We start from the raw sequence: 25,168 nt of genomic DNA, 5'->3' as shown, positions 1-25,168 counted from the left end.
CGATTCTGACAAGTTCAGATATCAACCAACTCCTCAGCTCACTGTAACACTCACTCTAACCCACACTCTACATTCTCTTACTGTACTGTTTCACTGGTCTCTCGGTCTGTAAGCTCGATATATATACCATTGCCGGGCTGAATGTCTCAGACAGTTGAGGTGCTGGCCCTCTGACCCCAACTCGGCAGGTTCTATCCTGGCTCAGTCCGGTGGTATTTGAAGGTGCTCAAATACGGCAGCTGTGTCGGTAGATTTACAGGCACATAAAAGAACCTGCGGGACTAAATTCCGGCACCTTGGCATCTCCAAAAACAGTAAAATTGTAGTTAATGGGACACAAAGCAAATAACATTATTATATATATACACCGTTTGACAAACAGTCTAGAAATATAGACTTCTGGAAATGTTCTTGCAATACTCTAAATGGAACACATCTGAACATACAAGGAAGAATTGATCGACCTGCCTCTCGATTGGGGTAGATCAACCTTGAATGTTCGATTATAGTTTACACGCACGCACACACAGAAGTCTACAAAATTCCTAATGTTTCTACATGTATCTGGATAATAAATCGGAATCATAGTGAATTATACCCAATATATGAATATCACAGAGCTTTCTACAGTTTTTCAGGTTGCACATATTCACAATATGTATTTGAGGTTATACAAATGTACAATAAATATTTACAAGGTATAGTCGTACTTAGCATTTAATAAAAGATAATTGAAACATATTAAACATAACTGAAGGTTTTACAAGTATTAGGTTATGTGTAGGATGGCGTACATACAACAATTATCCCCTCTAAAACCTTCAATATCTATCCTGTACACTCCTTACTCTAGTTCTTAAATTATAGCTAATGACATATCTAAGTCTTCATCTCTTTTAGTCCTCACTGTTTAACTTCACAGACTCCCTGTCACACAGTCATCTTGTTGACGCTGTCGCAGTCCACAGTTTGCACCCAGACGGTTCCATTGGTGGCCACCACCTTCCCATGGGGCATCCGTTGGATCCGGTCGACGGTGTCCTCATTCTCAGTGGCGATGATCTGCAGGTCCTTGAATGGCAATAAAAGCTCCACTGGCTTTCCCTGCACTTGCACCTTTGTGTTCTGTCAGGGTCCACGTGGTCTTCGTAGTCCACTGGTATGATGCACAGGCCAGTCTTGCATGTGTCGGGCTTGGCCCGGTTGAGTTTCCTCTTTTTCCAGGATGTTGAATTCTATGTTCTTACCGGCACATGGCTTCGTGCCAGGACAAGTGTCGTGGTCAGGTGGCACCCTCGTTTGTCAGTTTGGACTCCATTGGTCCTCAGTCTTCTAGAGGGGTTCCCACTGGCCATGTAGTTGCCATCGCTGCCTCCATCTCCTGGGACATCATCTGAGCCTCCTTGTAGTTCTGTTCCACACCGAACATCCTTCCTCGGTGGATCTCGGCGCCACGGAGCTTACCGCAGCTGTCGGCCACCTTGCGCTTGGTGTCATGCTGGTACGGCCTGTCCACAGCCTGGTCGTTCAGTTTTGGCGTTGAATTCCAGCGGCGTTCTATCAGCGTGCCGAATCCTCTCCAGCAACTGGACTCTGAACTCGGCTCTTTGTTGGTGGACACTACCGCGCCTGTTGAATTCTCCAACAACCTACTCGCAGGTCGAATATGGCTGAGGGCTGTGTTGCACTTCCTCCTCTTCCCCACATAGTCCGGTGATTGGGTATTCGGCTCCCTCTTCTGACGTCGATCCTGTCTGGAAATGGGCATGACATGTTCCCCAATAAGTGATCCCGCCGCCCCATGGGGTTGCCACCTTCACAACGCCGGAGCCGCCATCACTGCTTGCAGGCTTAACTAGTGTCTCCACAGACATCGTACTTTCACACAGGGTACTCGCTTCCTACACTCCTTTGTCCACAGAATTGATTTGGTTCCTTATTTCTTGAAACTGGGCCTGAATCAAAGAAGTTAACTGTGCAAATATAGCACTTACCCGGTCATTAAAGCAATTTACTGTTGATTTGGTCAAGTACTGATATCAACAAGTTTTCACACTTCATCATTACACAGCCGATTCTGAGAGTACATACATCAACAAGTCCACACACTGATTATTCACTTTACCATTACAAGGCAGGACTGATTACCTTCTCATTCAAGTCTATTCTGACAAGTTCAGATATCAACCAGCTCCTCAGCTCACTCTAACCCACACTCTACATTCTCTTACTGCACTGTCTCAGTGGCCTCTCTGCCTGTCAGCTCGATATATTGAACCCATGACCTTTCAGTCATAAGGAGCCATAGTCCTAAATTCATTACATGAGGCCCCATATAAATTTCAAGTCATGAGGAGCTCTAGCTGCATTTTTATCTTTGACCAGAGATGTCACGTGGAGAACAGGCGGTGATTCTCATTCACACGCTACAGAAGTTACGTCACCTACACGTGTAGAACGTACAGGGATACAAAGAAATTTGGCGGAACTATTTTGTTAGTAAAAGTACATTTTAAGAAGAATTGGCGACAAAACTGCCGTAGTAAACATCAGGAAATCGAAAGTGAAACAATTTAGTTGTTAGTGGTGAAGGCTTTAGACCAGGGCCTCTCAGGGTGCATGCGCCCGTGCACTGCACGGCGCAAGGTGCAGGAGACGACTTCATTAGGTTGACCAGAGTGCAAACCCCCACTCCACTTCCCCTACACCTGTCTCACCCGTTCGGCCTGTCTTCGCCTTCTCCACCTTCCCCACTGATACTCCCCTCACTGTGAAATGTTTATGTGAGGTGAGCGGCGACACTGTTGTATGGGGCAATGTTACCGGTGTTAAAACACTCTTCTTTCAATTTGGTTTGAGCAGACTATTTATCTCCTCTAGCTGTTCTTTTCCTTTATCTTTTCAATGATACCGGTTATGCCTGGAACAAGGGACTGGCTGACAGCAATTCTGAAAGCCTTCTTTAAATTACAATCAGCAATAGGCCTACTCACACGCAATTTAGTTTTCATACAAGTAAAAACAGGAAAAAATACCTTTCACGTATGCATGTGGAACCAAACATAGAAATAATCTTAGCTGCTTCTCGATGCAGCTTAGGAAAATCTTCCTTCGATAAATTCTTGTAGAATTTCAGCAAAGCCTTTGTATTGGAAAATAGATCTTTTTGATTAACTTATCACATAATTATTATCCCATGGATTAAGCATTTGGCTTTATCGTCATGACTGAAAAAAAAAAAAAGTTCCCAGTTCGATTGAAATGGACTTTCGGAAGTCTTTGCTTCCTTCGAAACAGGTTGCTCGATTATTATGTTGTTGTCTTGCGCTTATGTATTTCAATGACAAACAAGCCGTCTATTATCGAACACTTCGTCGCTCTCAGCACACTACACCATCTGAGTCGAGCAGAGTTGAGCCGAATCGGACCGATGCACAGTGCACAGAGTCTCTGCGCCTCGATTTGCACGCATGAGATTTTGGGCTCCAAATGGAAAATAGTCGAAAGACATGCCTGTTCGTTTAAACTCTGTTACATCGACCAAAATATAGTACCTAGCTTGTGAGTTAATTTAACGACTCAGTTGGTTAAGTGAAACCCTTAATGTTTATCATCAAAACCACTACTAAATTAAGCAACTATGTGTTATGTCGTAATCAGCCATAATTACATTTCTCTGGGGTGGAAAAAGTATCCGTAAACTTTTGGTGGTAAAGGCAGATGGCATGAGAGTGGGAGAAAATTTTATAAAAGAACTCCGCGCCATTTGCAATCTTGCATTGTTTTCCGTGAACTTGAGGTAACCGCACGTCATTCAGACTAACATTAAAAATCAGTTGTGGAGACTAAGTCCCCAGAAGGGAAGGCCATTTTGGCCAAAGGTGGCTATCTAACGTCATCTCCAAGTAGAGAGAGATTATCAGTCAAATTAACAGTATTCCCATAGGGAACAGTCAGGTAAATTCACATCAGGGCAACAGACGGTCATTATAATGCCGAAGTCCTGCAGTTAAATTAGCTATATCATTGTTTGACTTTATTGTGTGTGTGGATCAGTGATTTGACGAACGTGTTCGGTTTGTTAAGATGAGAACATGTGAAGGGCATTTTTTTTGTTTATGTCATTATTTTCAGGTGAATGATATCAAACATAAAGATGGGAAGACTATGTTTTGTAAAGCCACTATCTGTCGAGATGGCTAGATAAAGAATGAGAGAGGCTGGTGGGCCTGTTAAGATGTGAGACCACGTACGACTTCCAGGTATCTAGACTACCTTTTCATAAAGTGCACTGTATTTATTTCATGATGTCACCATTTTATTTGTGTATCTGTGATGCATTTTGGTCACTATTTTATTTCGTGGAAATGTCAGAGGAATACAACAAAAGGTCATTTTTTAAATGTTTCTTGGATAATCGGAAAGTCATGAAACTAGCGTGTGAAATGCTGTATAGTTGTAGATTTGATGGCTGTAAAACAAATATAATGTCTAGACCAAAGTATCATTTCCGTACATTTATTTTCTACATTTGTTGTTTGCCAAAGTTAAGACATTTATTTATCATAAAATTCTGTTCAGTGTAAAGATGAAATTCCTGAAAGTGTAATCTGTGGTTTACCATTTACAGCAAGTGCATGATAATGATGGAATGTCAGCTATTGCGGAAGGCACACTGTCATGTGTTCGGCGCTGTAAATTTTGTCAAGGGAAGACCGGTGTGTGATTTGCGAAAGGGGAGTGCTATTCCAAAAGTCTGTTCAAATCTGTGTAGAATTGATGAGAGGCAAATAACAGTAACATTTTTGTAAATCAAGTTGTGAGTTTTGGTTTTGGAAATATTGTGTTGTCAATCACAGATATGCGAGGAGAGATGGTTAGTTTGTCACAGAGGGTTTTATGTAACAACATAGTGGGTCACAAAAGAGAGATATTCCATATTATTGTTGTGTAGAGAATTTGTGGTAGCAAGTGGTGCAAGTCATGTAGAGATGGGAAGGAATGTGGATCAGGTTGTTGAAATCCTGTAATGTTGAAGAGACTTTATGCCAGGATTTTCATTGTAGGGAACCCGAGGATATATTCTGTGTAATTTTATGATATGGGAATAGGGTCATTCCATAGATAGGATTCCACGAGAAACCACAGGACCGTGATGCATAAGAATATTTCAAGTGACGTTTTAAATTAAATCTCTTCGCATAGTCTACATAGGTCAAGAATCGTATTTCATGCAAATTGTCAGCGAGGCGAGGTTTTCATTTGATACAAGTCAAGATAACGTATGTGGTGTGTTTTTTTTTTTTTTTAAGAGATAGCAAGGAGGGGTCGTGTTCCCAGTATTAAGCCAGCTGTTGGGGCGGTCGAGCCAGTTTATTGTTAGAAAGAAACTGTAACTGAGATTTTGTCATTTGTAGTAAAGGTTTGGAATTAGATTTCATTATTTTAAAAGAGAGTCGTTTAGAAGAGACTTGAGATTCATTATCGAGGCGACGGAAATGACAGGATGGTATGTTACGTTCTAAATAACCATTTTCAGGGATGTCAAAATCTGAGTATCTGTAGTGATGTTGTTTCGAGTTGTTGAGGGTTGTCCAAAGTTTTGTGATTATTTTATTTGAACGTCACGATAGCTGTCAATCCATAGAGTTCGTGATGGATGATTGTGTTGTTGTTGGTTTCCAAGGCAAAAATGTCGGTTCATGTGATATGAGGTCATGCATGTGGAGCACATGGGCTGCAGTAGTCCATCCACCCTAGAGTTGGGTGAGGTGCGTTACGACTCTCGAGTCTCGTCGGCCTGAAATCATATCGAAGGAGGTGCCGGAATTTAATCCAAGGGATAACTGCAGGCGTTGTTATAAGCGATGACATGGGCGGTTTTATTTCGCGTTGCATGTAAATTTATGCAATGATAGGATTTAAGATTAGGATTATCCAAGCTAGTTTTTCAATGATTATTAGTGTTATAATGTAAACTTAATGAATGAGGTCATCATATAAATAAATGGTACTGGTAGTTATGGCAATGTATTTTGCCTTCCAGCTGAAGAAAACATTGAGCATAAACAATAGCAGATCAATATTTTCGTCAAAGGAAGGTTTCTGGTAAACAAGTCCGAGTAATAACGAAAATGTAATTAACAGTTAGGGAGTTTAAAGAAACCATTTCATCCGGGATAGATAAAATTTGTTGTTAGTTAAGATTATGAGATTACTTCATTTATTGACTTATTAACTTCAGTGGAACTGTAATGTCAGTTCATGACATAGTCGCAAGTCACACTGATTCAATTAAGGGTCCATGCCATACAACCAATGTGTAGCACATACCGATGGGACTGCCTTAATTATACCAAGAGTCCAGAACTTGTGTTACGGGGGCTGGATCATCACAAATCATTATGGTGGTAGATGCAGTCTTACATGGAAACCGATCTTAGGGATCTCCAGACTTTATTTTATTCTTAAATTAAGATGGTGGTTTCTAGTAAGGATGCCCCTTAGGCAATTGAGTTAAGGTCTCCAAAGCCAGCGTCTTTCATCATCGTTATGGTTATTATAATTTTTTTTAACGGACTAGACTGAGTTCTTTGATTAGAGGTTGTGTAATGTCACAAATTTCTTACACTTCATCGCCATTGATCAATAAAACATCCATTTATTTTGACTCGACTCCTCTCATTGTAGACCATAGTTTAAATTACTGAAACCCGCTTCTTACCTAAGCAAGTGACAAAGAACCTATAGGCGATCCAAGAGAAAGATCTCATGCTGATTTGCTGATAGGTAAGGAAGGTAGGCATCCCAGTAAGGACCTTAAAGGGTTAAATATATACTGTTCGACAAACAGTCTAGAAATATCGACTTCTGGAAATGTTCTTGCAACACTCTAAATGGAACACACTTGAACATACAAGGAACAATCAATCAACTGGCCTCTTGTTTGGAGTAGATCAAACTTGAATGTTCGATTGTAGTTCACAAACAGAGAAAGAGAGAAGTCTAAAAAATTCCTAATGTTTCGAGAAATGGCCATTCTCTTTATCAGCGAATTTGACATCATAAACCAAAATTCCCTCATATTAGAAGATACATTAACCTAACTTACACTAAAAACACAATTAATAGTTAAAAATGTAAAAATTGTAAAAAAAACAACAACACACACACACACAAAATGAAAAGTTCCTTTATAATGCTCGTCTAAATTGCACTAATAGTTGTTAAGTTTGTCCTTAATGATGAGGAGGCATTTTTAAAGTTCATAAAAACGACTATTGATCTCTTGCATCAAGTCAAAAATTAGAATAATTAAACATCTATAGTTTTACTCCTGTTAAAAAGTTCTGCTAAGATTTTATCCTCCACAAAGTTATGGACTTTCTACCTCACAAGACATATTTAGAATGAGTTGGCCCCTGATACATAGCTTTATTGGACAAACTCGTCCCGTGAGTTTCTTGTATAAATGTAAACACAGCAGATCAAACAATCCCATTGTATCCTTGAAATGAGTCCCTAACAAGTTTATGATAAATACTGACAGGCCAGACTTAGCAACTACCAGTGGCATTTTTCCTTGAGCTTAGTCAATACAGCCGGGCTGAGTGGCTCAGACGGTTAAGGCGCTGGCCTTCTAACCCCAACTTGGCAGGTTCGATCCTGGCTCAGTCCGGTGGTATTTGAAGGTGCTCAAATACGACAGCCTCGTGTCGGTAGATTTACTGGCACGTAAAAGAACTCCTGCGGGACTAAATTCCGGCACCTCGGCATCTCCGAAGACCGTAAAAGTAGTTAGTGGGACGTAAAGCAAATAACATTATTATTATTATTAGTCAATACAGACTAATCGAGGACCAATAATGGTCAAATTTGTTGATTCTGATTTTCCTTTCACAATGGCCGTTCAACATTGGGACATACTGAAACCGAATGGTGTTTTATCTATGTTGCCAATCTGAGAGAGCAAATAGATTTTATCTTTATGATAAACCAATGAAAATCGAACAAATTTTTGTTATATTCACTCAGCATTCTTTGGTATAATGATGTTCTCTGTTGAAGAGAAAGGCCTTTCTGCTCATAAAATATATTACCCAGCTTTGGTTTTACATTCCTTCACACTTACGCCATGTACTGCAGCTACCGTATAATCTCGAATACCACCTGCCACCGAATAAGACCCGCATCCTTATTTTGAAAGAACAAAATTTTTAAAAAGTGAAGTCAAAATTATTTACAATCTTTACTAACACACATCAAATGTTTAGAAAATACAAATAAAAGTAAACAAACATTTCCAGAACGATATCCAATGAGTTCATTCATCATCATCATCAGTACCAACTTCGGAACTTTCATCACCATCACCTTCCCACAAAATGTCGTCATCGCTGCCATCCACAGCATTAGAAGTGCTACATTTCCTGAAGCTCTTCCGTATGAGGTCTCCAGGAATACGATTCCATGCCGTCAAAATCCACAAACACAGCAGCTGAACTTCCGGGCGCTGAATGCGACCAGTTGGCGTCAGTGTGTGATTATCAGCCGCCATCCATTCTGTATAGAGCTGTTACAAGGCTGCTTTAAATGGACGGTTCACGCAGACATCCAGCGGCTGTAGAATAGACGTCATCCCGCCCGGAATGACTGCTAGGTTGGTTTTCCCATCCTTGGTATGTTTCTTCACAGCGTCTGTTGTGTGGCCACGGTAACTGTTGAGAACAAGCTCTTTTGTCCCAATAATGCACCAGGATGATGTTGCCAGACACACTTTACCCAGTCTTCCACAAGTGAACTGTCCATCCAGCCAGAGTTCTGAGATCTGATGATAACACCAGTGAGTAGATTTTTAGGAAGCGTCTTTCGCTTGAGAACAATGTACAGCAACAACTTGGTCCCGTCAGCGAGAATACACAACATTACCGTACACCGTTGTTTTTCATTACCACCTGTTCTAATGGTAACACTTTTCGCATCCTTAACATTCACAGTCCTGTCCACTGGCATTTCAAAGTAGACTGGCGTCTGATCTGCATTGCCAATTTGGGAAAGCAAATATGCATTTCCCTTCCGCAACCGAATTATGTGACGCTGAAACGACAATAACTTCTCATCGTAGGCACCAGGAAGACTCTGTGAAATTGAAGTACGCCTTTGTACGCTCAACCCATTTCTTTTATAAAAATTACACACCCATCCTCGTCTTGCCTTAAACCCTTCCGATGAAAGTTCCTTTGCGATCTCTAATGCCTTCAGCTGACACATTTCGGTTCACACACCAATTCCCAATTCCTGCCTTTCTGTCACATGTTTATGAAGTTTTTTTTTCAATTTCTGGAAACTGTACACTCAGTCCACGAAAAGCTCTACGATTACCACTACATGTAAATAGCACATTTTTCTTCTTTCTCCAATCGCGAATACACGACTTGTCAATATCGTATTTCCTATCGGCGGCACGATTTCCAATAATTTCGGCTTCCCGAACTACTTTCAGTTTCTCACTCGCAGTAAAAGATCGCAAACGCTTTGTGGAATTAATGTTGATACTCCGAAAACGTGCGTGAGACTGACGCCAAGCGCGGAAGTAGCGTATACTGAGAGTGGAGAGAGCATTGTTGCCAAGCCGCGCCGGCGGTGATGCCCGATTTACGCGCATTTGGAAAGATAAATTTCCCAAAATATTTAATAAGACCCACACCCAATTTTGGAAGTGATATTTTCGAAAAAACAGTGCGGGTGGTATTCGAGATTATACGGTATTTAACATCCCTCAAAATATATCATTTTATGAGAATGGCAAATCAATCCCTGTGTAATGATAATGACTACTGTACTGTATGTCACAAAACATAAGTGAACTGCAGAAGCTGAGCATGACTGCATCAGGCCAACACCTACCCTTTAACCATGTAGGTAGTCATGACCACTTTGTAATACAGAAATAGCCAATTTCTCAGTCCAGAAATTCCAAGTTTAAAAATACAGAGCTTGCAACTACGGCATCTATATTTCAAAACTCGCCCTGAACTGTACGTGTGATAGATAAATGTACGAGAAAACAGGTACATTATATACACAAGTATTTATTTTAACCAGATGCAACTTCAAAAATTTGAGGTACGTGATTATCCACGAGCATAAATTTCTCGAGAAAATAAAGCGATCTCTCCTTGCATCTACCTCCTCCTCCATAGATCAGTGCTTTGTTCAATGGAGATAGTCACAAGAGTGGTGATTATTATATTAAGGTGTAAAGAATGAATTTTTGTCAGTAATAAGAATGTGGATTTCATCATATTCATAACTGTTAGGTTCTTTAGTCTACCAAAACAAATTTTAAATAAATAAATGTATAACTTTTGCTATTTGCTTTACGCCGGACCAACAAATATAGGATTTATGGCGACAATGGGATAGGAATTGCCCAGGAATGGGCCGTGGCCTTAATTAAGGTACAGCCCCAGCATTTTCCTGGTGTGAAAATGGGAGACCATGGAACACCACCTTCAGAGCTGCCAACATTGGGGTTCGAACCCACTATCTGCCAGATGTAAGCTCATAGCTGTGCACCCTAACCGTACAGCCAACTTGCCCGGTAAATGTAAAAACCACCTGAAAGAGAAAATATATGGTAACAGAATTATACTTGGAAAAAAAAAGGACAACTTAATTAATTAAATACCATATTTGCTAAAAGTATAACTCGCACTTTTTTTACCAAAAATAAGTGTGAACCTTTTCTGTGCATGTTATATGCGGGGATTTGTGTACGAAAGATCGTATTCCCAAAAAATGCAAAATTTGCATTAGGCTATTGAAACAAGACAACTGGCATACTTACCCTATTCGTTGTGACTGACTTCAATCTCCGAGCTATTCTTGCGTGCATCATTCTGGTCACCATTCCATACTGCATCATCCCGACTTACGTCCAACGTATTTGCGATGCCCATCTTTAAGAAACTCTTCATAATAACATCTGTCGACACCATAACCCATGCCTGCATAACCCAATCACATGCGTTCAACCGATGGCTCTTTCTTTTGCCTGAAGGTGTCAGCTCATGCTCCCCTCCTGCCATCCATTCGGCATACAATTTACATATGTTGTTCTTGAAGGGCTTGTTGACGGAAACATCTAAGGGCTGTAGACAATGTGGGAGTCCACCAGAAATTACAAGATCAGTTTTCATTTCCTGAAGATGTTTCTTCATGTCTTCCACCAAGTATCCACGGAAACTGTCCCACACTAGCATTGCTGGGGGTCAAAGCAGTGCCCCTGGCCATGCTCTCCACATCGTACAGACCCAGTCCTGGACAAGCTGTATCCATCCATCTTTTCTCTTGAACCTATACATGAATGCCTTTGGGAAACTTCGCTTTAGGCACTGTTTTTCTTTTGAAAATAATGTACGGTGGCAATTTTCTTCCCTCTGCGGTTATTGCTAGCATGACAGTGCAATGCTATTTTTCACACCCAGTTGTATGTACAAGCATGCTAGATTCTCACTTCTTGTTGATGGTGGTGTTCCAAGGCATGTCGAAGTTTATCGGGGTTTGATCTGCATTGCCAGTTGGACATAAGAGGTAATTGTTTTTCTTCCGCATTGCTATCATATGGCGATGAAAATCTATGATTCTGTCGCTGAAATCGCTTGGCATTCTCCGACACAGAAATGTTCGCCTTCACAGACACAATCCCTTTCATGTCATGATTCTACGGATCGAACCCTGGCTCCCTTTCAGATCTGGAACAGCTGATTCCTCCTTTAATCGCTAACTAGCGCGCTTTGAAATGTAGCATCTAGTGCGAGATACTAAAGCCATCAATTTCCAACTCTGTAACGTAATGAAGTAACTCGTCTTCCAGCCCAGGAAACTTACCAGTTTTCGGCCCTCTCAATGCCCTACGTGTTCAGTCAGTGGTTACTAGCACTGCTTTCTGTTTACGCCAATAGTGAACATTAAACTCAGTCACACAGAATTCTCGACTGGCAGCTCTGTTACTATGTTCTTCAGCATATTTTATCACTTTGAGTTTAAACCCAGCCATATTAACTCCTGTGTTTCTCCATAACTTAAAGATTGACATACACAAGAAAACTTAATTGAGAAACAATAATGAAATGTGAAGACAGATTTCATCATACTCTTAGATGATGGCAAAATGAATCTAACTAATATAGACTACAAAGGTTCAACATCAAAAGTAATTCATGAAGGCATAGTCTAGGTTGGCATCCAAGGAGACAATTATTTTTCAAGGAATCATTCAACTTCACAAACTGAGTATATGATCCCAACAACATTATGCTCACTGCCAAACTGGTGCAAAATGTCAGAAATTTCACTAATCAAAAAGCCTAAAGAGCTGGTGAAATTTAATTTTTTCATATTGGGAACATAAATTTTGATACAAACCCCTTAACCTAGTTCCATTGTGGAATGCCTAGAAAAAAAAAAAGGACATGGCAAATGTACCAGATATTGACAAACTAGTGAACAGAATAATGACTTCCTGGAGTTCTGTAAATGAAATGAAAATCAGACTCTTTCTCCATTGTGTTACAATAATCACCTTGCACCCATCACAAATAATGTTTCTTTGTAAATCCTATTTGGATCCCATTTATGCCCATCTCGTCGAATAGGTTCACTTCTCACTTGCTTCATGGGTGTAGAACGTCCAGATGGAAAATTTCCAGGTAACTGTGGTTTATTTCTCTTCCGGCGAGCAGATTGGCTTGCTTCTGAATCAGTATCAGATTCCTTTCTCTTTCGGAAAAGTGGGCTCTGGAAGAAAAGAAGAACGACTATCAGAATTTTATTAACTCCAAAATTCACATATATACGCGAGTAAATGAATAAAAATGGCTGCAGCTCCCAATAACAGCTATTGTAAATAAATTTTTGTTACAGCCTGGTGTGCCTTACAGAGTTCAGATTCTCCAAACACAAACCTACACCTTCATAACACTTCCTCTCCCTTTATTGGTGACATCTGGTCATTCAGAAAGTATATTATGGAAATTAGCTTGTGGCTTTATGCAAATGGGAAAGTCTGTGAACTGTATGAAAATAATTAGCACAAATCTTGAGAACTGATCATACAGCAGATTCTTTTTAACTCTCTTGAAATTAAGTTTTAATTTAATGCGTGAGGATGTCACAATATGCCAGGCAATTATCCTAACAAAACTTAATTACAAATATCTGCAAGTGGTTTGAAATCAGATGAGGCTATTTGAAATATAGAAGGATCTTAAATCACATAATTGGAAGTGGAAGACTAGTTTTGCCAACTCAACTGTCATTCAAGTAAACAAGTTTCTGGAATTAAGTCATTGAAGTAGATAAGTTCCTGGAATTAACACTTTTATTACAATTTACATTTCATTCAAAACTGTTCATATTTGTGAGGAAAAATTTCAGTACAAATTTCCTATGCCACTGATCATAGGACTGAGCAGAAATGAGTAAGGGAGGTTTGGGACACCCCACCATATGGAAGTTAGCCGCACTATCTTCAGCAACTGACTCGCAGGACAGGAACACTATGTCTTGTTCCACAACCCATATTATGGTTAGAAACTTTTGTAGAATGCCATATACTGCAAGTGATTTAAGAGGAGAGGTACACATTCACAGATAGAAAAGTGGCATTTTTTTTTATAGAATATACTTCAGTTTTTAATCTGGTAATTCAAAAAAATCAACTCCATTAATTCAAAAGATATGTTTGTACATGTGTATGTATGTCACTTGCTACATCACTCTGTCATACATTTGTTGTTCATTTTTCACAACATTCATTTTTACCCGTGGATTTGATTAAAATTCAAAACACATTTAAGATATTTGCATGAAATTTTGCATGGTAGTGTGTATTATTTTGTGTAAGCAACATGCTGGCTCTTTTCCACAACTCAAGTAATTTATTTTTATTAAAATAACTACAGGGACATTGTTTTATCAATGCAGGGGACTACCACTCACCCGACACCTATGCTGTGAGCCAGTCTGCCTCCATCCAAGCACTTCGCCGTAATGCGGCTAGCACTTGCCCGGCACTGAGTCACAGAGTGCTTTTGCACAAGATTTCCTGTACTTTACGAAATTATTATGTATGTACACATGCTCACATAATGAAAGTGGCATTGGAACAACACACCGAGCACTAAACACGTGAACACTTGACTAAAATGAATCTTACGCTGATAAAGCTCTCAGCAGACTGCAAAGAGGAACTTGTGATGCCGAGAAGTGCATTACGGCAAAGTGCTTGGCGGGAGACAACCTCGCAACACTGGCGACCAGGTGAGTGACAATCCCCTGCATAAATAAAAGAATGCCCCTGTAGTATTGCAAATTTAGAATTAAATTGATATGAATGGTAACAATTAAGAGGATTTTTATTCCTTAAATTTCTTGAATATGTTGTTGATGTAAACCTTCTTATCACTTCAGCACAAGAATCATGTAAATATTCAATGAATTGTAGTATTTACAGAGCAGACCCCATTTAGCTGCAAAATATCAATATGCCAATTTGATACTTTTACAGGTAAAAACTAGAATTCTTAAAATCTGAATATTACTATACGATCGGTAATGAACGTAGATTAAGCATGCAAAATTGTTTAAGTAACATTTGTAACTGTTGAACCATGAATATTTTAATTCTACTAAATTTAAGCTAGCATGTTGGCACTTCTGACATTTTATTTTTCTTTCGTTTGCTAGTGGTCTAATGTTGCACCAACTTAGACAGGTTTCGGCAATGATAGGAAAGGAAATAGTTAGGATTGGGAAGGAAGAAACAGTAGCCTTAATTATGGTGTAAAAATGAGCAACCAAAGAAAACCATCTCAAGGCTGCTTGCTGATAGTGGGGGTTTGAACCCACCATCTCCCAAATGCAAGCTAGTAGCTACAAGGCCTGAACTGCACAGCTATCTCACTCAGTGCTTTGAGAGACAGTGAGTGAGTATATTTCATATTGTTATATAGTGTTGAGGGTGTGTGTCTTGGTCTGATGTAGAGAATGACTATGCTCAAGCTGATGTCTGCTTATTTGTATCCTGCATTTAGTTAATAGTAGGTCGCCGTAAGACCTATCTGTGTCGGTGCGACGCAAAGGAAAAAAAAAAAAAAAAAAAAAAAAAAAAAAAAAAAAAAAAAAAAAAAAAAAAAGTTAATAGTAGACAAATGCAAATTCTGTTTTATGTTAGAGTATTCTAGCACGTTCTTTGTATCTGATTTTGAAATATTGACTGTTTGTTGAACGAGTTACCAACTGATATAAATTGTCTACCTTAACTTCAACAATGCTATAAACAAGAGCATTACTTACCCTAAAAATACGGTATTCCTTTTAATTCAACAATGATATTTTTATTGTATCTTTGCTTAACTTCAATGTAGCTGTAGACTAACGAATATATTAAACACATGACAGAAATTGGGATGAATGGCTCTTTATTATCTTCATGCACTTTTACAAATAGTTTTTTGTTGTTGTTGCAAATTGCTTTAAGTTACACCGACACAGATAGGTCTTATGGCAACGATGGGACAGGAAAGGGCTAGGAATGGGAAGGAAGTGGCCATGGCGTTAATTACGGTGCCTGGTGTGAAAATGGGAAACCACGGAAAACCATCTTCAGGGCTGCCGACAGTTGGGTTCGAACCCACTATCTCCCGAATACTGGATACTGGCCACACTTAAGTGACTACAGCTATCGAGCTCGGTAAATAGTTTATTAGTTAACCAGACTTTTACTTTCGCATTGCAAATAATTAATTATAATATATTTCTCTTGAGTGTATATCCGGTTTGAAAGAAATGCAGGCTGAGTTTATAAGCTGGAAAAGTAAGTGTGTTACTGTTGACAGAGAGGATATCACAGTGTGGCAGAGGCCCATTTACAAGAAATCAAATAGTTTAGGAGAGATTCCTAAGCTTTTTAAGTTTGTTTCCTGCTTTAATAGGTAAACTATTTCCAAGAAGAAACATATGTGGTCTAACCACAAGTAAAAACTTTAAATATTCTTACCAATTGCAGTTCAGAAATATAAAACTATAACTTACAGATGCTATTTCACAAATTTTAAAAATTTGTGTCCTGTCACTAAAAAATTCTTTATTTACAAAAGTGAACACGAAATACAGAGTTACAATCATTTATTATAATGTACTACGTGCTCTGCTGGCACTAACCAGTAAACCGTTAGGGACAATACTGGGCAGGAACAGCAGAGTGATACATATATATTTGTTTGCTATTTGTTTTATGTTCCACTGATACAGACAAGTCTTACAGCAACAATGGGATAGGAAAGGGCTACCATTGGAAAGGAAGCAACCGTGGCCTCAATAACTTCCCTGCCACTGTTGCAGTGCTGACATTAAATGTGAGGGCATCACAAGTCACCAATGTCTTGTACCGTACCTTGCTGGTATGCGTCACAACACACGTGTGACTTGTGTTAAGGAGGTAGTTCTGGGGGCTGCCGGAAAGTACAGTATATTACTTCGAAATACTGAGACTGGTAGCTGCAAGACATGTCAAGCTCTCGCATTCCTCAGCAGGGCGATCCACTAGTGTTTGGCTTAGAAACAATAATCAATGAAGTCCACCAGTCTCCCATGCCTCGCGTAGCACAGTACAGTGTGTAACATTCCTATCTGCATATTGGTAAAGGTAGATTTACAGAATTATACATGCATATTTAGACAAAGAGTAAATGAACATATTTTTTTTACTTTTTAATTAAGGTACCGCATAAGAAAATGTACAATAATACATTTTTAATAATTCTGTTCTCTATTAGTACCTAACCCTTTTTCTTCTTTTTCCACAGATCTTGAAATTTCTGAAAATATTTACACTTCTGATTTTAATTTAATAATAATAATAATAATAATAATAATAATAATAATAATAATAATAAAAACTATTTCCAAGAAGAAACATATGTGGTCTAACCACAAATAAAAACTTTAAATATTCTTACCAACTGCTGTTCAGAAATATAAAACTATAACTTACAGATGTTATTTCACAAATTTTAAAAATTTGTGTCCTGTCACTAAAAAAAATCTTTATTTACAAAAGTGAACATGAAATACAGAGTTACAATCATTTATTATAATGTATTATTATTATTATTATTATTATTATTATTATTATTATTATTATTATTATAAAATGACAATTTGTAATTTGAACACAGCAAGTTCAATTTCAGTATTTATGACCTCTTAAAACAGGCATTGCACATGAACGATTTACTAGGGCATTCCTCACAGTACTTTGTCACTTGCTTTCTTTTCTTGTCCGCATCATTCGATGTGCTGCTTTCTCGCTCAGTTTTATACTAAACTATGCATCATGTTCAAACCTTTCTGGCAGGTCCTTCCATCTTCGACAGAGTGTGCGCACATCTCATTCCATGACTGACAACAGATACCAACTGTGGTCCAACCAGGCATCCTGCAAATTCCGCTTAAAATTTAACCGACATTGCATAAAGTCCGCTTAAAATTTAACCGACATTGCATAAAGCTATTCACTGCTACACATGGGAGGGTAGAGCACGAGGTCCATAATACACTGTATCATAACTGAATTTGAATTCAGGAAATCTGATAGAAATGTGCAGGTAATCCAGTGATTTTTCTGTTACACACCATTATCTGATCTGCAGTGAACTAAGTATCTCTAGGCCTAGGATACAGAAAGTGAAATCTGTCTGCAACGATGAAGGGCAGAAAATCTCCAGGATGAGGAAATTACACAGAAGTACAGGGTTATGATTAGTGAAAAGTTCCGAGCAGTAGACAGTAAACAGTTTCAGGATTTAGAAAGAGAATGGGTGGCATACAGGTTATATCAGAACGATACCAACAAAAGAAATCAGGGATGCTCTTTGTGTTATGTTAAGAATGATGACGCAGTTGGATTGGCGGGGAAAATTGTTCCTTTCGAGAAAATAAGGTTTCGTTGTTACTTCCGGGCATGCGATTCAAATTGATGAACTTGCCGTATTTGCTATGCCAGAGAGCCAGCCACTGCCTGTCGCTGAACGTCAGAGAAGGGAAAGGAATGGAAGGGGAGGGAGGGAGGGGAATTGGGAGACAGAGGTATTGCTCGGTGTGAATACATAAGTTTCTCGTTCATTTCACATAGTTGCTTCCCAGTTCCAGTATGCAGTGTACAGTTCACTCTGCACAAACTGACTACTATGCAAACCCCATAGAAAACGAAGATGAATTCTTACCAAGAATACAGGCAGCTTTCCAGGTTGTTCGCGACACACCACACATCCTGAACAGAGTCCAAAAGTCACAACCATACTGTTGCGAACTGTGCATCCAAGTGAGAGCGAGGCATATTGAACATCAACTGTAATCAAACCATTGGACGTATTGACTCCTTCCTTCAGTATTTCATTCCATTTATGATGTTGTGAGTGAAGTAATGCACAATAATATTAATAATCGTATGGCCTCAGCTACCATGTGTAGACATTTCAATCTGACGCCATCTGGCTGTCTGCTCGTCAATTTCGATTCTCCATTTTACTCTGGCCTACTAGATGGCAGACCAAGTACACCGAAACTCTCTTGGGCATATGTTGCTAAGATTTAATAAATTTTGTCCGGTAAACACCAAATGTGTCACCAGAGATCTTTTACATGCCAATATCGTACGATGTGGAGTGTCGAATGAACTTTTTCCCACCCTTGAAAAATCCAACTACCTCTGCCAGGTTTGAACCCGCTATCTTGGGATCCTGAGGTCGACACTCTACCACTGATCCACAGAGGCAGCTAAGGAATGCACAATTGTGGAGCAGTAGCATTGCATCTTCGGGCATGTTAAATAATAATGAATGTTGTTGCGACAGATGAGAGAAGAAATGATCTTGTGCATTCCTTGACTGACACATGTGTTTTAATTACTCGGCGAGTGTGTGCGCGTCACGTGCGAGCGCAATTATGGCTCTTTAATGAATGAACTGCGGATATTACCTGTAAGAGACAAGGCCAATCCTGTGCTAGTCGAACAAGGAAACTTGTGCATACATGCGGAACATTATATCTGTCGCCTTCATACATCCCACTTCCCCTGCCTCCCCTTCTCTTCCCTGAAGCGCTGCAGCGTCTTGTGCTCTGGCATAGCGAATACAGTGAGTTTGTCAATTTGAATCGTGTGACCGGAAGTAACAAAGCAAGCTCATTTTCTCAAAAATAAAAATTTTCTCTGCCAATTCAATTGCACCCATCGTTCTTAATAGCATCCCCGAATTTTTGTCAGTACAGGTCTGAAACAACCTGTATAGAGATCCTGTAGTAGAAACAGCAAGGGTATGCATAGAAACAACTGTGGGTAAAGATGGGAAAAAGCAAACATCTTAGTGGAATGATGAAATAAAGGCAGCTTGTAGACGTAAAAAGATGGCGTCAGCAAATTAATCTAAAAAGGAATGGGAAAGGGCTTGGAATGGGATGGAAATAGCCATTGCCTTACCCAAGGCCTAGCGTGAAAATGGGAAAAAACAGAAAACCATCTTCAGTGCTGCCGACAGTGGGGATTAAACCCACTATCTCCCGAATGCAAGTTCACAGCTGCACGGCCCTAACCACATGTCCAACTCACTTGGTGGTGTAGAAAAAAACATTGGAAAGGATGGTAAATAAACTCTACTGTTTTTATGCAGTAGGAATAGATGAGATTAGACCTCAAATTGTGAAATATAGTGGGAAGGCAGGGATGAAATGGCTTCGTAGAGTAATAAGATTAGCATGGAATACAAGTAAGGTACCTTCTGATTGGATGAAAGTGGCAACTGAACCTATCTACAAGCAAGGGAAGAGGAAGGATTACATCCATTAAGGTAGGTATTTTATTGATCAGTACACCAGGAAGTGAGAATGTGATCAGTGGTTGAGAGTAAGTTGGATGAAAACCTGTGTGGTTTCAGATCACAAACGGGATCTCAGGATCGGTAAAAGCTTAATTTTATGAGGAAGGAAGTTTTAAATATTTGGCATACTTTTAAAATGTTGCTGTGATTAATATTGCTGGTGATTTGACTAACCCTTCAGTTGAATGAAAACTGCTTGGCTGGAGAAGTATCATCAATATCAGTGGACTACTTACGATGGAAATGTCTGATATGATCAGATGAAATTTCTCGCATGTAATCATTTCAAGTATTTAGGGGGTGTATTCTTGCAGGATGGTAGTATAGTAAATGACATTGAATCAAAGCGCAGCAAAGCTAATGGAGTAAGCTCACAGTTGTGATCAACAGTAATCTGTAAGAAACAAGTCAGCGCCTAGACAAAACTATCTTTACACCAGTCTGTTTTCAGACCAACTTTGCTGTATAGAAGTGAAAGCTGGGTGGACTCAGAATATCTTGTTCTTGTTCATAAGCTAGAAGTAATAGACATGAAAGTAGTAAGAATGATTGTTGGTACACACAGGCGCAAACTGTGATAGGAGGTTACTCAGAATGAAGAGATAAAGGCTAAGTTACGAATGAACACACTGGATGAAGCTGTATGCATAATCTGGCTTCAGCGGTGGTGTCATGTGAGGTGAATGGAGAAGGATAGGCTACTAGGAAAATAATGGACTCTGTCGTGGAAGTAAGAGAAGTAGGAGACCAAGATGGCAATAATTAGACTCAGTTTCTAATGTTTTAAATGGAACTAAACAAGGCCTCAGAGCGAGCTGCAAATAGAGGATTGTGGAGGTGTTTAGTAAATTCTTTTTTACAATTTGCTTTATGGCGCACCGACACTGATAGGTATTATGATGATAATGGGATAGGAAAGGGCTAGGAGTGGGAAGGAAGTAAATGTGACCTTCACTAAGGTACAACCCCAGTATTTGCCTGATGTAAAAATGGGAAACAATAGAAAACCATCTTCAGGGCTACTGGTAGAGCTCGGCAACTCCAAATGAGACCCCGCAAGGAATGCGAACTTGGAATAACTCCCTCCTCCCCTTCTGTCCCTAGTCATGCACAACCAATTGTGTACAAGGGTGTGTCTCCTCAAGAGCCAATAGAAGTGAACATCGCCCAATGTTGCCGATTAGCGAATGCAATTCAGTGCTCACCTAGCTCTCAAGGGAGACGTTTCAGTTAAGTCAGCATTGAAGTGCTCTACCTTCGTGTTTTGTCTATCACCGCGCACGGCTTGGCAACACCGAGCGTGAACCAGGCCTAAACAGGCAGTGCTGCCGGGTTTCGTATGCTGAGAGTTGCACTGTACTGAGCGAGAGATTTTCCCTGATGTCTTTCTTCGAAGGTGATATTTGCCTTATCGGAAGTATAAATAAGTTATTATATCCGTGTGTTAAATTATGGCAAGTACTAAAAACAAAGTTGTTCATAGCGAAGGAAGGGAGATAGTATGCAATGTATTTGCTTTCTGTGATTTAGAAAAGTCTACACAATGCTTTAGTTTGCCTTTACGTCAAGAAACTAAACAAGTTTCAGCGGCAACACGAAAATCTGAGACATTTATTAAGACAATCAGAAGGGAGGTGATAGCGGCAGAGCGTAATGAGACGAAATTATCCACTCCATGTAAAAACAGAAAAGTAGATAAGAAAATCATATTCGATGATATGGATAAGTGCGTTATCAGGCAGAAGGTTCAAGAGTATTAAGAAATGAAGAAGGAAATACCAACACGAAGGAAATTACGATCTACGCTCCATAATGACATGGAATACAAGGGGAGTCGCGGACATCTGAGGCAAGTTTTGCATTCAATAGGCTTTGAATTTAAGAAATATCAAAATAAAAGGAAAATACTGAAAGAAAGGAACGATATTGTGTTTAAGAAGTCGGTGTACCTGAGAACTTTACGAAGGAATGACAACCTGGGTGACAAGAAGAGACCAGTCATATTTTGGATGAAACATCCATCCATCCATGATATACTGTGAAGAAGTGATGGCAGGACGATTCAACTGAAAGTCAAAAACTAAATCTGGAGATTACCATGACGAAATGAACGGCAAGAACTTCATCACTTGGCTTAAAACACAACTGGTACCGAACATACCAGAGAACTGTATCATAGTGATGGACAATGTGTCGTACCACACCCATCAGATTAATAAAGTACCTTCATCATCCAGCAGAAAATACGAATTAGAGACATGGCTAACGACAAACAACATACATTTTGATAAAGATCTACGCAAGTGTGAATTACTTAACTTGGTGAAATTACATAAACCAGCACCAGTATACACCATGGACGAATACTTGAAATCATTGGGTCACTCAGTTCTAAGATTACCTCCTTATCACTGTGACCTGAACCCAACAGAATTAATATGGAGTGTTGTCAAACATCGAATTGCTGAAAAAAACGTGAACCAGTTACCCAACGACATAGAGCACATCACAAGAGACGCCTTTGCGACTGTTACAAGTGATGAGTGGAAGAAAGAGTGTGGGCACATTGACAAGTTACGAGCCGAGTACTGGAAGAGGGATGGATTGCTCGAAGACATTGAAGAACTAATAATACATGTTAGTGGCAGTGAAAGTGGCAATGACAGTTATATCGATTCCAACCCTGAAAGTGACGGTTCAGTTCACATTGGAATATCAGGAATAGAGGAATTAACTTAAGAATATAAACCTACGTGGTACTCTGCAGGCACCTCAACACTGAACTGGATATTCCTTAATTAATATGGTAAGTTAAAATAACTGTTTTTATTTTCTTATAAGTGTATTTGTACAGTAAGTTGACTACGGCTGTTGTGCTTCGCTATGGCAACAGCACGTCCACTCTCTTCTCTCTCATACCCACCATCCTCCCTCTGTCACTCCCACTGACGAAACTAGTGCTTACATCGCTCACATTCCAGGGTCTTACTTCAATTTGTCGTGCTATAGTGAAGTCAGAACACATTATCTCCCAAATGCAAGCTAATAGCTGTGTGACCTAAGCAGCGCAGCCACTTGCTCAGTGTTTAGTAAATTCAGAGGCGCTTGCATACTGAGTGCTGAAAGGCATAAGTCTATAATGAGGTTGTATGTATGAAATTATGGGCAGAGAGAGGCTTCCTGATAGGTTCATGTCTCTGTTTTTCTTTCCCGAATCGACTAGTCTCTATGGTTGGCTGTGCTGAAAGCATGAGAATAGGTTGCTTGTCAACCCATTTAATGACTTTAGTAATATGTTGACACATTTTACCCACCACCTCTCCTTTCTTCACTTTCTCCTTCACCATCAATGGTAATCCACATCTGTTGCTACAAAGAGTATCTCACATAAATGTTTCATTGCTCAGAAGTTCTTCTGCTAGATATATACTGGTATAGAAATTATCAGCATAGAGGATACGACCTCCATTTAGAAATCCACTGAGAGCTCCATTACAACAGAATGAGCATGACAAATTGCCATTGATGGTGAAGGAGAAAATGAAGTCAATCACTACTGATCTGCATTTAGGGTAGTCACCCAGGTGGCAGATTCCCTATCTGTTGTTTTCCTAGCCTTTTCTTAAATGATTGCAGATTTATGTCTGCATGTCAAACGAGGTTCCTTTGGTAAATAAACATCTTCACATCCCAAGATCACGTAAAGGATATTTCACACAGTTGACAGTGACCCTGGTTGTTCTCTAGTTCTGTTGATTTCACCACAGGTGTCCATAGCTGTAAGCCTTCTATTACACTTGCTTAAGATTACAATGTGTTTATCTTTGACAGCAGATGATCTTTTCTAGGACGTCCATTACGTACTCTTCCCTTGAGAGTGCCTCTTGTCTTCGCTTGAAAGCTGACAATGCCAAATTCAGAAATACCTAATTTTGTACCAATCTGCCAGTTTAACTAACAGTCTTATAGGTACATGCCATAGCATGCTTTTCTTCACCTGCGCTAGCTTTTTTTTCCATTTCTGCAATGAGTGTCTGTCCTGCAAGAATTGGAACAGTACTGAAGAGAAGTCAGAGTTGGAAAATAGTCTAGACCAATACACATTTAATATTTAACAACAGATGATTTCAACAACAAAGGTAACAGAGTCTTTTAAGTTTTAAAAATGCTTTGGTATAGCAATAAAACAGCTGATGTTCCGTGCACACAGGCTGAAGATTATACTACAAGTATCAATCTTCAGATACCTACATTAGGGTGTCCCTTATTTTTCAAAGTTTTAATTTTGCAATGCATAGGTTATTGTTTTATTCATTTGGGCCTAAAACACCCAAAATCAACTTTTTTCCTTATTTGGAACAGTGCAACCCGTGCTGACGCGCGCGCAAACATGTCCATACAAGTTGCGTCACAAGAGTGGCGCGTTCTCATTGTTATTGTCACTTAGTTTTCGCTTATCGGGTAGCTATCACGGATTGTTTTATATTTCGAAGATGTCAGTGGAACTAAGGAGCAATAAAAAAGCATTTTCTTGGTTGGTGAAGTAAATCACCAAATAAAAGGTGCAAAATTACCATCTAATCGTCAAGTTCTCGCAGTTCTATTTTTCAACATACGTGAGGTTTAAGTTGACTGTTAGTGAAAGCGCAAATCTTGTCATTCGGGAGTGCAATATATTCTGGAAAAAGGCTAGAATACTTACTAGAGCTGTGCCTAATAGTGTTAAGAAGTTAGTGGATCTTTATCAGGTCTGGCGAGAACTGCAAAAACATAGCAAGAAGATTCAGGATTTACATAGGCACCACGAAGAGAACTTTCAACTTGAATTACATAATTTATTCGATATCGCACATGCTGATGCTCTTAAAAGAATAAAAATCGAAGAAGATAAAATATTTTTGCAAAAGCAAAGAGAGCCGGGTGCCTAGCGGGTGTTGACAAAAAGTTGGCTGATATTGAAGAAAGGGCCAGGCTGAGAAAATTCACAGAAAATAAAAAGAGACTAAAGCAAATGCCTTCCGCGAGCTCATTGGAATCTGCAACTTTACAGACTTTTGATACACATGAAGACGTAGAAGAACAATCCACAACTCTGAAGAAAGCCTGGAAGAATCTGTGCCATCCACATCTCAATATGCAAGTTCATTGGCTACGTCGACAAGAAGAGGAAGAAAAGATTTTATCACTTCTACATTAGTTGCAACTTTAGACAGATATCTCTGATGATT

The 25,168-nt window shown here is 39.4% G+C and overlaps 1 protein-coding gene across 1 annotated transcript in view; it reads right to left on the bottom strand.

The window, feature by feature from the left end:
• LOC136863262 (uncharacterized) overlaps positions 1 to 25,168 on the bottom strand; it is a 171,424-nt gene that overhangs the window by 78,099 nt on the left and 68,157 nt on the right. The window contains exon 4 of the mRNA XM_067139645.1: positions 12,587 to 12,801. Within this exon, the coding sequence (XP_066995746.1) occupies positions 12,587 to 12,801 (215 nt within the window). The remainder of the gene's footprint in view (positions 1 to 12,586; positions 12,802 to 25,168) is intronic.

This window comes from Anabrus simplex, chromosome 2 (genome assembly GCF_040414725.1).
Source record: "Anabrus simplex isolate iqAnaSimp1 chromosome 2, ASM4041472v1, whole genome shotgun sequence".
NCBI lineage: Eukaryota > Metazoa > Arthropoda > Insecta > Orthoptera > Tettigoniidae > Anabrus > Anabrus simplex.
Note: the sequence above shows the minus strand (reverse complement) of the source record. Positions and strands in the feature narration are given on the sequence as shown.